The following is a 15,346-nucleotide window of genomic DNA, read 5'->3' on the forward strand; positions in this document are numbered from 1 at the left end:
CCGGACATAAAATTAATTAGACCATGTTCATTAAAAAGTAGTTTTACTATGAGGTTAGTTTATTGTTATAATTCAAGTATTGTGATTTTAAATCATTTTATTTACAGCACGTATTTGCAATTTTATTTAATAGATAATTTGTTAAAGAATGTGAACCCATATTTAAGACTTATAAAACAGATATTATTGCAAATGATAAACAGAATAGAAAATCATTCAAGGTTTTCTATAATCAACAACTAACATTTAGCATTTTGTTGCGTTCCAAGGAAAAACAACATCATTTCAAATAATACACAAAATATTTATAAATTCTTCATTATTTTATCTTACTTTTGGAATATGTCCTTCTTAATAATATTGTGTAACTTTCCCTAATATTGTAAGTATTGTATTAATTAACACAAGCTATATTATAATACAACCATATATATAAACCAAATTTAAGATAAGTGTTATACTTAAATATTGTTAATATAATTATAAATAATAGTTTATTTTTAGGATGCCATTGAAGCCCTTAATGGCTTACAGAGCAATGCTTCTGTATTACAACAGTCAAAGACTCGAGCTCACAACGAAGCTTGCAAAAATTTAGATGAAACTAGAAAGTATATGTTTCGTTGTGGAGTTTCTATGAGTAAACTTAATTTGCTTTCTGTTATCCATGTTGCCGGCACAAAAGGAAAGGTATTAATCAATTCAACTAAGTCTTCGAAAAGGAAATATAAAATAAATAAATAGATTTTTTAAACTAGCTAAAAAATTAAACAGAAATGTTAATAATTGTAACTTTTTCATAGATGTTGCAGTTGTTATAACATCATTTCAATCTCATCTAAAATTTATTACAATCTCTCAAATATATTTTTTATTAGGGTACAACTTGTGCTTTGAGTGAATCTATTCTACGTTCCCATGGGTTCAGGACAGGTTTTTTCTCATCACCGCATTTAACTTGTGTTACTGAAAGAATACGACTTTGTGGAAAACCAATAAATAGAGACGTATTTGTTCACTACTTTGAAACAGTCTACAAAGCGCTAGAAAGTAAAAGGTAGGATATTAATGAATATGTGAAGATGTTTTTATTTGATTTGTATCTTAATGGTTTGTTAGTGAATCAATGTTATAACATAGATTTACACAAATATATTATTAAATTAGACTCTGTACTAAACTAATTTATTTCAGGAGCATACCCATGACATGCCACCATACTTTAAATTTTTAACTATTCTTGCATTCCAAATATTTATTTCTGAGAATGTAGACGTAGCAATAATCGAAGTTGGAATAGGAGGAGGTGAACATGATTGCACAAATGTTTTGAGGTTTGTTTTATAATTTGAACATAAAATATAAGTTTCTGTAAGTATTATTTTAATTTATTTACTAGGAACGTATCAACAGTAGGTATAACATCCTTAGGTATTGAACATACTGCAATTTTGGGCGACACGATTGAACAAATAGCTTGGCAAAAAGCTGGTATTATGAAACCTGGTTGCCGAGCATTTACAGTTCCTCAAAAATATCCAAGTGCCATGACTGTTCTCAAGAAACGTGCAGAGGAAATTAATGTATGTATAAAATTTAACTGAAAATTTTAAGGTAAACATCTTAGGTGAATAGCTATATATTTTAGATACCTTTAAAAGTGGTCCCCACATTTGATTCATATACATTTTCAAGTGAACCTGATTTACAAGTTGAAACTGAAGCCCAGAAATTAAATTTATCTCTAGCAATTCAAATAACTAATCATTGGATGCAAAGACATCGTTATGAAATTGGAATAAATCAGATGCCACTGCAAGATTATGAAACCAATTTCATTTTAGATATTGATGAAACGTTTGTAAGAGGAATCAATAAACTTTCATGGCTTGGAAGATACCAAATAGTACAATGGAAATGTTTAAAGTATGTTCTGAATATATTATATATTAAAGCAGATTCGGTTTGATTTATTCATTAATTAATTGTTTGCAGTGTTTATTTAGATGGGGCTCATACTATGGAAAGCTTAGAGACATGTGTGGAGTGGTTTAAAAGGAAATCCAGGTAAGCATCAATAAACTGGGAATTGTATATATGAATATGAGGATTTATCTAATATCTAGTGCATTTATAATAAATATCTATTTCAAGTGGGAACATCACACATCCGAAAGTCTTAATATTCAATGCAACAGGTGATAGAAATTCATCATTACTTTTGAAAAAGGTGGTTACGCAATGCAATTTTAAAAGTGTGATGTTTGTACCTAATGCTGCTCATGCAGATCGTGCTCTTCGTAATGGTTAGTTGAAGTTTTTGATTTTATTTTATGCCTAGTAATAAAATATATTTTACCTTAATTTGTGTCTTATCAAGATCTATTAACATTTGATTATTTTTTATTACAGATCAAAATAATTACTCTATGCCGCTAAATATGCAAATGGAACGTTGCTATGAGCATCGGGAGGCTTGGAACAAGATTATTGAAGAACAACACAGAAACACTAATATCTCGAATAATTTATGCAGTGATTTTAAAAATAATAGGAAATTAAATCAAAATATCTCAGAATCTCTTTCATCAATCAATGCAGAAAATTCTCAACAATTTAAATCAACAAATGCACATAGTAGTAGTTTTATTGTGGAAACCATATCATGCAAAAGTAATGGAATTATGACAAATAATTGCCATAACAAAGAAAATAATATGGAAAATTTTAATATCAAAAATATGAATATAACAGAAAATGAAACGAAAAAGATGGAAATAGAGCAATCGAGGGAAATAAATAATCCTTTTAAATCCTACAACAGTGAATGTCATGTTTTTGACAGTGTCTACACAGCACTACAATTTTCAGTTCAACAATATGGACCATGTGATGTCTTGGTGACTGGTTCATTGCATCTGATCGGAGCTACTTTAATAGCATTAGATCACAATTCTGCAAATGGTTAAAATATCTTAAATCAGTCAAAAATGAGGGAGAAATCTTTGAAAATAGAGAAAATATAACTTCAACTATATTCTTGCATCACAATTTCCTATATGCAGCACCAAATGAAGAATTAATGCTTTGTTTAATTTGAACGCATATAGGGAGATTATTTTTAAGATTTGTTTGATCTTGTTTAATATAATTTTATAATAGGTTTAATTCATGTCATATTTTAATGACTGAGTTCTTTCTTAATGATTACGATTATTATAATGATTTTAGATGTATTTTCTATTCACCCTATTCTGAAAATCATTTTAAATATATTTAAATATACATATCTTTAAATCATAATTGTTAGTATTATATGGATATAGATGTGCTTGTATAGTATCCTACATATACATTTCGAATATTATATATTTTTATAATAAAATATTTTTGTACTTTGTAATTGATTAGAGTAATTATTATAGTTCTATAATTTGTTACGACTATGAATTCTATTGACAAAAGTGCTAAAGAATATTTTTCTATTGTATTTAGGCAAATTGCATCCATTCTTGCTTGCTTACATAAACGACTTCGTCAATAAGAATTGAAATTTAGCAATTGATTATTTTAATCGATCAAAGCTAATCAACGCGAATCCCACCTGATTTCATCCGAAAAGTTATTGATTTTCCAAAATCGGCTTAAAATTTTTCGCGAAACGTGGATGAAAAATTGCTGTTAATTGTAAAGAAAGAGCCTGGTCCTTATCGATTTCATCAAATAACTTTAATTATTTGAAATCTGTTTGCTCAAATACATATAATACACATAGGTATGGCGGAAAAACAAACTTTTCTATAGGGAAGATATTGTTTTTATAGGGAAGATCATGTATTTATACATAATAACTGTTTCATATTATAATTTATAATGATATCATTTACAAAAATATATATTTATACAACAATATGCATATGCATATATGCCTACTATGCGTGTAATTCTTGAATATTTAAAGGTAACTTTATTGATATCATATTGAAGATCCTAGACAAAATTCTTTATATGAATATATTTATTATTATATTAAAGATTGTCTAGGGTCTACTTACTCATTCATGCACCATTTATTCATTTGTTGAATGTTAAATGGACTCGTAATTTTCAAATGCTTTAGTTTAAAATATAAGCGATTCAATTTAACTTTGATTTATGTTGTAGCAAATTATAACGTGAAATTGCTATAAATAACTTTCGAAAATAAATAAGAAAAAAACATACAAATTATAAGATTGATATCATCATCATATCTTCATCTCCGCCTTCGGTCAATCTTCGCTTTCTAACCAATGGCAACGCAGATTCAGTTAAATCCATTATTTGCATGCGCGCGCTTGCTATATTTGGACCAATGAGAACTCAGGAATTCGGGTGATCTTAAGCTAAAAGTGCAGGGGGTGGAAATATATCTTTACATAATTGATATTACTGTACTACCATCTTCATTCTTAGCGACACTTTTCTGAAAATGAAACACTTATAACAGGAATTAAATAAATACTACAAGGAAATATTGCGCAATTAAGAATCTAACTAGTGGTGCATGGCAATGCCGTTATGGCATCGTGCATTAAATCAAATAAATGAATGGAATTTAACTAAAAATTTTGAAATTAGCTTGAATCGTATAAGTAAACTTTGAAAATTAACAATCTTGGTACGGAACCCAACAAAATTGTATCAAAATTAGTACTCATTTTTAAAAATTGTATCAAATATCTGATAATTTGATGAGCATATGTCTGATGATTATTCTTGACCCAGGACGAAAAATTGTATCCATACATACACACACACATACATCCATTTTTTTCCAAAATGCCAAAATGCTCAGAAACCTTCAAAAAGTGAAGATATGCAAACATTTTCATTTTCGTTTTTTTTTGCGATTACTATAATCTTACCCATAGATAAAAGAAGAGTATATGTATGATCAAAGAAGAGTATATGTATGATCAAAGAAGAGTATATATATGAAGTTACCCTACGGGAAGGTAACTAATTTATAGTGTAGGTTATTGACCATAAAAAAAATCATCCTATTTCCTACATAATATTATAATATATTGCAATAGATCTGATTTGGTTCAAAAATGGCTATCGCGACCAAGCAGTTTTTTCGCTTCCCGAAAAATTATCATTTTTGCTCCATTTTTGTGTGTTTTTTAGCAAGTCTTAACCATTCTTAACAGTTTACCATCGAGATTAAAAATTTTAATGGATTTTGATATAAGACTGATCGGGATGTTTTTCCATAATTATAACAATTAGAAACAAGAAAAACTGAATTTTCACAAAAGTTGCGATTCGGCAATAGTTTTTGATAATCAGAGTTTGGATGAGCAGAACGGATTTTTTTATAAAAAAATATATTTTATTCATGTTTGGACAATCTTAAGCATTGGTTTTAAATTATTAAATTAATTTATAAGCTTTTAAATTATTGTTATATTGTTCGCGAGTCTTTTTGTTCCAAGGTGGTAATTAATAAATTTAATTATCTTAAATTAATATTATATTGTCAATACTTTCACAATATATACTCTACACCTGTGAACCGGGGTACATTGCCCCAAATAAGGTAAAAATGAAATTTTTGGGAGTAAAAACTATGTATTTTTAATTGATGTTCAATGGATTTGTTACATAGTTGTCCATACGGGGTAATCTCTTTTGGTGATGAGGTAATATCAACTTAGACAAAAAAAATTGGGGTAATGATTAAAAAAGTTCTCCTACAGCAGCTCTACACATTTAAAATTTTAATAACGCCTAAAATAATTTGAATATACAGTTTTGAATATCAAGACTATCAGTTACATAATAGAGAATGCTTAAGCATAATAATTTTTATTCGATAAATAATTGAGTAATTATTAAATAATTGAGTAATCCTAAGACAATTTACAAAATAAACAAAAATATTATTACCTATAGTTTTAAAATAAATTGTCAATCGGATCGTTTGTCAATTTGTTTTAAATTATATAATATTTAATTCTCAGCGGTTTATAAATATTTTTTCAAGAGAAGTATGTATCTATACATCTTCATCTCAGTTGAAAATTTTGAAAGTTTCGACATGAATCCGAATGTCATTTCGCGAAATAAATGCCATCCCCCGAGGCAGATATAAACTCGCACTTATGTCGCTGAATATCTGTGGGGGGCGGTTTTCAATTTGCTACAAGTTACAGACTCGTTAAACCAATGATTGTGAGCTTTAGGGGGTTGCTCCAAAAAGCCCGCCAACTTGCGAGAAATTGCAATCAGTTTATCATAAATCATCCAAGAGAATATAAGTACAATTTGTTGTTCGTTCCATCTTTACATACCGGAATTTATTTTTAAAACTAGAATTTTTAAATATGTGTAGTGTTAAATAATTAAGTAAATACTTATATGTATTAAAATAGTTTTAATAAATATCTCGATTAAGAAAAATTTTCGGCAGCCAAATAGGTGCAATAAATTGTGAAGTGCAAAGACAATGCAAGGAAAAAATAAAACATCATTTTTGATCAAGGATATTTTAGATGACGTATTTGGAGCTGCTCGAGGTATTTTCTCTACTTTATTAAACGTTATATATACTTTCTTAATTAAGCCCTTATTAAACATCTCATATTATGAAAAAATCAACTCTATAATAGTGGTGTATTGAATTTAACATTTTTAACATCCCGAAAGAGTTTATGTTTTCGACAGGTAATCCGATTTGGTAATTGACAAATATGTTATTGTCAATTTTTCACCAAAATTTCCAAACCGGTTTTGATAATTTTGAAAGATATCAATTGGTACAAGTTTTTGGTAAGCTCAACCAAGCATTTTTCTTCATACATAGATTTGAATGAATCTTTGAGTAAAGATAGAGTCATAGTTTTAAACATCATAAAATATTATATTTATACGAAAAGTGGTTCATAAAAACTAATTATTGTTTGGAGTAATGGATCAGAATTGGACATACACCATGTGCACTAATAAGCGCGTGTATAATTTATTCGTTCATTATTCCTATGAAAATGTAATTGTAACAATTGTAAAAGTTGTTAATCTCAATTCTTATTAATTAAGTTAATTATTTACACAGTTTATGCAACTGGCTTTAAGGAAAAATGCCATTTACATCGAGATAAAATTTCTTTTAGGGTGGTTTCTCGCCATATTGCTATATTGCTTACTGTGTTATCAAAATTTATTTTATTGCAATTTTGATAATGCGATATCTTCTTATATATAAAATGAATCGCTAAATGTGTTGGTAAGCGCATATCTCAACTATGCCTGAACCAAATTGGCCAATTCTTTTTAAAATGTTCGTTGAAGAAGTCCAAGGATGGTTCTTACGGCGAGAAAAAAATCGAATAATTCCCGGGAAACCCTAAAAACAGCCCTTTTCATTTTCACATACAAACGTTTTCTAACTAAAACGTAGAATCAATTTGAGCTTTAGTTTATTATAATGAATTTATAAAGGTAAACTGATGGACAGGTAAATTAAAGGATTTGTAAAATGATAAAGAGGAAAACTGGTAAATAGACGAATATGTAAACAAATAAACAGGTTGACAAGTTAATTGGTAGACATGTAGAACGGGATGACAGGTAAATTGGAAAGCAGGTATATTGATTGACAGGTAAAATGGTGTATCGATAAACAGGTCGATAGATAAATAGGTAAATATGGTAGATTGATTAACAAGTTGAAAGGTAAATTCGTAGACAAATTATTGAATAGGTTAAATTGTTGAACATATTGATAGCAGTAACGTTAAACTAAATGTATAAATACACATCTTTGTTCAACTTTTTAATTAAACTAAATCACGGCAAAGCGTGAATAGGTACAGCTAGTTTTAATATATATAAACACATTTACTTATTTTTCCGACAAATATTTAAATCTCAGTTGCAAACGCTTTGTTTTTGTACTTATAGTCTTTAGAACAAAAATACAGTTAAAATTGAAAAAATACGATATTAAGTTTCATGAAATTTAAAAAAACAAAATAAGCGAATTTTTATTAATATTTAATAATTGCAGCAAGGCAATTGTATTAAGAGTTTTACATAATTTTAATTATTTATAAACATTTTTGGCATCGCAATCACTGCCGAAAATAGATATATTTTTCGTGAAGTTAATTTTTAATTAACGATACTTAATTCATCATTCTAATCGTAGATAGTAAAGTATATGATTCGCCGAATCTATATGAAATTCTTAAATTAAAATATGAACCACTTCCTATTTGAATATTTAATTCAATGGCGTAAAGCAGTGAACAATCTTTTTAAGAATTATTCTAATAATATTCCAATAATATTCCTAATATTTAGAATTATGGTATTTGAAGAAAGATTTTAGGAACAGACTTGATAAAACTATGGTTTTATAAATTAACTATGAAATTTCTTCAAATTTATTTTTGTTTTTCACAGTCTATTGCTATAAATCTTTTCACATACCACAATTCTAAATTTTCCTGATACCATTCTCTGATTTTCGTTTGAATATCGTTTTTATTGTTTCAGCGCCGGTAAATAATAATAAGCAATGCTGACAATGAAACACTGACATCTATTGAAACTGATCTCGAGAGACAAAATGTCGCTTCTCCTTATCATTCATTTGCGCAATTGGAATCCAATGAGATGCGTATCATTTTAAAAGGCAAAAAACGTAAAATTCAAGGCAATTCAGTAGATAACGGTTCGAATTATTTTGACCAATTGTTGGATCGTAATAAAGTCAGTTTAGAAGACTACTCAGCCAGCGTCCTACAACATCCAGATCGCGATGAACCAGGTGCAAATGATGCCAACGATCACACCAAGAATAGAAAGCCGAGAAGAAGAAGAACGGCCTTTACTCATGCTCAATTATCATTTTTGGAAAGGAAATTTCGCTGCCAGAAGTATCTATCAGTGGCAGATCGAGGTGATGTCGCAGATACATTGTGTTTGACGGAAACCCAAGTTAAGACTTGGTATCAGAACAGAAGGTAAAGATGATAAAAAATTCGCTTTTAGATGTGCTCCAAATAATCCGATCCTTTAAAATAGCAATTTTTATACTAACATAGATAATAGTTTGATGGTGAGGTTGCCAAAGTCGTACCCCCTAAAAAAATAATGCTATATTATTTAGGGCAATTAAATTAAAAGCAGTAGCAATCATTATTTATTTATGTTAAGGCGTTGAATACATCCTACTGCTGCCTTTGCCGTTATCACTTTATAAAAAATTAATAACTGCACTTTAAAATACCTGTGTGCACTGTGATTATTAGAATGAAAAAACGACAATAGACATAAAACTATAAATTTTATTAAATGCTTCAGTAAATTTCTTAAGATGTTCTTAGTCTCGGCACTTACTGAATACTAAAATTTATAAATTTTAAAATATATTAGGTTGTCAAATATCTCCCTTCCGCTTTTTTGCTCTTGGTTTATAATACAAAAAGGCGGAAGGGAGATATTTGACAACCTATTAATATAAAATTATTATAAAGCTGCCTGGAAGAGATGACAGCATACAAAATAATTACACACAGAATTTGGGATAAAAATATAAAAAGGGATGCGTATTTACTTAAGCTATGGAAATATATATGGAAAAATTTGTATGATTTGCACGTGCATCCTGTGCTCACTTGAACTAAATAATGATCAAAAAACTAGTGAGGCGCATGGCATCGTGCCTTAAGGCAAATTGCTGGAACTTTTTAAAAAGATTAACATTTTTGAAAAAAATTTACTCTGAAAAAATTAGATTTTTGAGAAACTATAAATTTTTGACAAAACATTACTTTTTTTGAAAAAAAAAGACTTTTTGAAGAAAAATTTATTTTGAAATATTTTAAAAAATTCTGAACTTTTTTTCAAAGCAATCGTACTGCTTTAACTGATGCATAGAGACGAAATATCGAAGCGCGTAAGCGCCGCGACGCCGTCTAACGGATAAACATTGGCACGGAACCCATAGGAATGTAAACAAAATTTATAGTTATTGCTAAAATCTCTATAAAATATCTTATAATTTGATGTGCATATGTCTATATATGTATATATAGATCTGCATATGTATATTTGATCAGTTCTTCATCTTGTTAATACAAGTAAAATGTTTTTTGAATTATTCTAATCGGACGCTCCGTTCTCTTAAAAACTGATTTACCGTTTTTGGCACTTTTTGCCCCATATCTTCGGAACGGCTAGACCTGCCTTTGCCAAAAACTAATCAGCACGTCTCCTTATCAATACGAATCGAATGTTTTTTGAATTATTCAAGTCGCTTCATCCGTGTTCCCGAAATCGTCGACGAAAATTTGTATCCGCACACACACACATACACGCACACACACACATACATCCATTTTTTCTAAGGTATGCCAAAATGTTCAGAAATTTTTGAAACGTGAAGATATATAAAAATTTTCATTTTCGATTTTTTGCGATTACTATAACTTGCCCTACGGGAAGTTAATAATAACAAATTCTCAACAATTTATAAATTACATTTTTTTTTAATAAAGGTATTTTTAGGCTCTTTTAAAAATGTGCTTTCGGTGCAATTAAGGCACCTACTCGCCTTAGTCGTACCGCCTGTAGCCTTAGATGTACCCTACTACTAAAAAAAACTATATAAGATACTGGGAGTAATTTTCTCTTGTTATTCATCTCCAAATCAAACATAAATATTAAAATTACACTCAAGATAAAAGAATAATCGCAAAAAGTAACGAATGCTTACAAAATTATTAGGCTTCTGGGTAAAATTGAGCGATAAAACTGTTCATAAAGATAAATTCTTTATTGGTTACACTCATTCGGTTACCAATTTAAAAAAAAAGTAATATTGTATTTAACCACTATTTGCTTGTATTTAACAAGAAAAATCCACAAATCGCTCTTCATTAAACCGGTACATTAAACGAGTAAGTATTTAACATACGACTTGGCTGCAAGGTCTTTGGAAAAATAAATGAAAACTACTGACATAAAACCTAAACAATTCTACCTTTTAAATATATCTAAAACAAACGATTGCCAAATAAGTAATATAAATAAACCATAATGAAAAAAATCAGAATCATATTTGCGTAAAAGTCTTCGAACCGGCTTCACACTTACTTTTTTATTACTTCTATTTCACAAAATTGGACAGTCTTCCATTTGTAAACTTTTACTTGGTCAACTAAATAGATCTATTTAAAGTATCAAATTTATATAATTTATAATTACCATGATATAATCAGTGTGTTATCATGATATAATATATAATTATCATGATATAATCAGCGGATATAATCAGGGTGCGACTTAGGCGGTGGTACGACTTTAGCAACCTTACCTCAAACAATTTTTAAGTTTCGATTTTCATTGTTTATTCGGATAGACATCAACGAACATAAAGGCGCACTTGAAAACTATAAAACTTTTTAAAATTTATGTAAAAAGAATTACACTGACAAATATTTTCTAAATTTCAGAACAAAGTGGAAACGCCAGAACCAATCAAGATTAGAACAACTACACCAGGAAAGTAATTCATCTGTAAAACAATTCGATACAAATATTTCGGATGATAAATTACTAATAAGAGACAAACATACTTCTAATACCAATAGAGTCATGTATTGTCCCCAGAATAATTTAAACGTTGGAAGCGGATTTTTGTCAGGAATTATTTTTCGACCGTTTGGTCATTGATTGTAAAACTTAGAGATAAAAAATAATAATCGAATGAAATTTAGTGTCCAAACTTTAAACATAAAATCATTAACATTCATTTTTAACATTATTTGAATAAATTACTTATTATATAATTTTTAATACTTTGTTACGTATTTGCTCTCATTTTTGTGTTCATGTATATAAAAAAAATCTGTATTAAGTGTAGCTATACTAAAATAGTCTAATATAAACGTTTGTAACCCTTTTGCTGACGAGAGATTAATATCACATTGAATCGCGGTTATGCTTGTATGAAGTAATAAATAGAACCTAAAAATATTATTTTGTTTTTTTATATATAATAAATCAATTTTTAACAAATCTTTTCTCGCAATCTCTAAACTTCTCCAAGCACTTCGTCCTTACAACCGTCGCTACTCATCCTAAAAAATGTGTTAAAAAAAAAACTGTTCAAGGATGATCTGAAAGCTCTATCAAAATATGTTTTCATATTATAAAATTTTAAACATTCGGTTTTATTTGCCCTTATCCAGTAATTTCGTAATTCGTAAGCCTCCCACCCAATCCCATTTTAGCTTGGGGCACCGCAATTCAAAAACGATGCCTTGAATATTCACCCAAGCATAAATGTTAATTCGAACCCCCTGCGGTGAAAATCATCGTGTCGAAATTACACCTCATTCAATATAAATAACCGACTAACGAGCTAGTTATTCTAATAATAAATCTCACAATCTGAATTTGATCACTTATTGACGGTTTCATTCATTTTATTCATAATAAATAATAATAATTTGAATTATGTTTTCTTTTATGTAATAACAGCAATATAGAAAAAATACATTTTGGAATTAATTTTTCATCAAAAATAAGTTGTTTTTGTCAAGTAGTATTGCTTACCATTACAAAATTCAGCCTTTTCTTCTTTATTCAAATTAATTTTTGTATTTTTCTATTTTGTTAACTCGATTTTATTTTCCTTCACATTTCGATTTATGAGATTGACATAAATTACCTTTCTTGAACAACATCAAACAAATAAAAAAATCATCTTTAACCAGTACTTGGTTCATTCTGAAAAACAACAAAACTATTTTTTAGTAACTATAAGTCTTATAATTATGAACAACAATTAAATTACTTACTTATCACAATTAAATTTAATATTGGCAATAAGAAGTTTACAAATATTTAGTAGGCATACATACAAAATAATATTCTTATTGTTAGTGAGATGACACATTTAATTTACAGATATTTCTGAATGATTATCTGTTATCATGTTATTTAAACTTTGCTTAACCCGGCGGTTTTCAACGTGTGGGGCGTCAATAGCTTTTTCCAAAATTCTATTTTCGATAATAAACCAAAAATGAAAGAAAATATTAGAAAAAATGATCTAGTAAATAATTATTGTTTATTTATTTTTCTACATAATATTGAATATTAATTTGTTGTTTGTTAATAATTGAATTATATTATCAGTTGGGTTTTTATGAAATTATCAGAATTTTGTGTATTGACGAGTATAATTATTATAGTCATCATATCTATAAAACAATGACCATTTGCTAATTAGATTGCAATTTTTGAAAAAAAAAAATAAAACATATTCTCAAACACCAAGATATTAAGAATATTGAGATGCTGGTATAAAGTAATAGCTTTAAGTAAGAGGTACGAGGTCTGTTCAAAAAGTTTTCGTAATTTTCGTTTTTTCAAAAAAATATTTATTTATTCGTCTACATTAATGTCGTCCCCTTCAAAGTAGTCCCCCCAGATATAATACACTTATGCCAGCGTTTTTTTCCAATTTTCGAAGCACCCTTGATATTCACTTTTTGATATGTCCTTGAGCACTCTCAGCGATTTTCTTCAATCGAGGAAAACCGCCGTCCTTTCATGGGTCTCTTCAACTTTGGGAATAGGAAAAAGTCACACGGAGCCATATCTGGTGAATTTTTGCACTTTGCAACACTTTATTTCATTTTTTACGCAAAATTTAATACAAATTCTTTGACTTTTCAATTCTTCCATTGTAAAAATCGCCGAGCTCAGAAAAACACGTCTAACCTTAGCGACTACCACAGACAAAGTAAACAGTGAATATAGCTGAAAATTTCATCATACTTTAGGGGCATGTATATCAACACAATAAAAAAAAATTTTGACAATCAGACACTCCAGACCCGCGAAATTTAATTATTAGTAATTCCGGGTACTTTTTGAACACACCTCGTATATTACTTGAAAAAAACATTTTACCTCGATACTAACGACCAAAAATGTGTACACAATTCAATAAGATCGCTTTAGTTAACTGGTTAAATCAATAAGTGTACTTATTGTTAGTTTTTTTATAAATATTAGTAAATTTATCTGAATTTACCTCAATTTATTCATTTATCTGATGCATTGTGAGTGACTCTACATGTTTTTCTGAGAGATAATTTGTGCCGAAGAAGATTCAAAATGTAAAGAATACTAGTGGGGCGTGGGGCAAATTGCTGGAACTTCCCGAACGATTTTTTTTTTTTTAAAAAAAGATTATCATTTTTGAAAAAAATTTACTCTGAAAAAAATAGATTTTTCAGAAACTATAAATTTCTGACAAAAACTTACTTTTTTTTGAAAAAAAAGTCTTTTTGAAGAAAAATTTATTTTGAAATATTTTGGAAATTCTGAACTTTTTTTCAACTGCTTTAACTGCATAGAGACAAAATATCGAAGCGCGTAAGCGCCGCGTTACGGATAAACATTGGTACGGAACCCATAAGAATGTAAGTAAACAAAATTTATACTTATTGTTAAAATCTCTATAAAATATCTAAAAATTTGATGTGCATATGTCTAATGATCATTTTTGACCGCCAAATGGCATTTTTTTTTACTTTTTTTACTAGATCTCCGAAATCGCTAGACCTGCCTTCATGAAAATTTGATCAGTTCTTCATCTTGTTGATACAAGTATAATGTTTTCTGAATAATCCAAATCGGACGCTCCGTTCTCTTAAAAACTGAGTTACCGCTTTTGGCACTTTTTGCCCCATATCTTCGGAACTGCTAGACCTGCCTTCGCTACAACTAATCAGCACGTCTCCTTATCAATACGAATCGAATGTTTTTTGAATTATTCAAATCGCTTCATCCGTGTTCCCGAAATCGTCGACGAAAATTTGTATCCAAACACCACACACACACACGCACACACACATACATCCATTTTTTCTAAGGTATGCCAAAATGTTCAGAAACTTTTGAAACGTAAAGATATATAAAAAATTTTATTTTCGATATTTTGCGATTACTATAACTTGCCCTACGGGAAGTTAATAATGATAATCATGTTCGTTTTCTTGTTCATCAATTAAACCAATCACGACTATGGTCAGAGCATAGTGAAAAACCTAGATTCATTTTGTTCAATTTTGACTAGTTATTGAATAAAGGTTTAGCATATGAAAACAATAATCAAATATAGAATATATAATATGAATCCCTTTATATGAACCAAAGATTGAATATAAATGTATCAATTAAATAACTTATCTAAATTCGTGGAGTATTCATCTTTTGAAATCATCTTAAAAGCTTTAGGTAGATTAAAAGACGATGCTCATGCCTTACAAAAGCC

At 28.8% G+C, this 15,346-nt stretch overlaps 2 protein-coding genes across 2 annotated transcripts in view; both read left to right on the plus strand.

The window, feature by feature from the left end:
• Positions 1 to 3,062, plus strand: part of LOC113386097 (folylpolyglutamate synthase, mitochondrial-like) — a 4,517-nt gene extending 1,455 nt beyond the window's left edge. The window contains 8 exon segments of the mRNA XM_026623903.1: positions 505 to 690; positions 879 to 1,076; positions 1,198 to 1,334; positions 1,400 to 1,583; positions 1,649 to 1,926; positions 1,996 to 2,067; positions 2,155 to 2,306; positions 2,413 to 3,062. Of these exon segments, the coding sequence (XP_026479688.1) occupies positions 505 to 690; positions 879 to 1,076; positions 1,198 to 1,334; positions 1,400 to 1,583; positions 1,649 to 1,926; positions 1,996 to 2,067; positions 2,155 to 2,306; positions 2,413 to 2,969 (1,764 nt within the window). The 3' untranslated portion in view covers positions 2,970 to 3,062.
• A 5,602-nt stretch (positions 3,063 to 8,664) lies between these two features.
• On the plus strand, positions 8,665 to 11,727 carry LOC113386098 (barH-like 1 homeobox protein). Its single transcript, XM_026623904.1, has 2 exons — positions 8,665 to 9,014; positions 11,508 to 11,727. Exons 1-2 carry the CDS (start codon positions 8,665 to 8,667, stop codon positions 11,725 to 11,727), a joined length of 570 nt encoding a protein of 189 aa, XP_026479689.1.
• Positions 11,728 to 15,346: the final 3,619 nt, after the last annotated feature.

This window comes from Ctenocephalides felis, unplaced genomic scaffold (genome assembly GCF_003426905.1).
Source record: "Ctenocephalides felis isolate EL2017-DRISC unplaced genomic scaffold, ASM342690v1 CF-g0.4_SCAFFOLD_03571, whole genome shotgun sequence".
In the NCBI taxonomy this organism is placed as follows: Eukaryota; Metazoa; Arthropoda; class Insecta; order Siphonaptera; family Pulicidae; genus Ctenocephalides; species Ctenocephalides felis.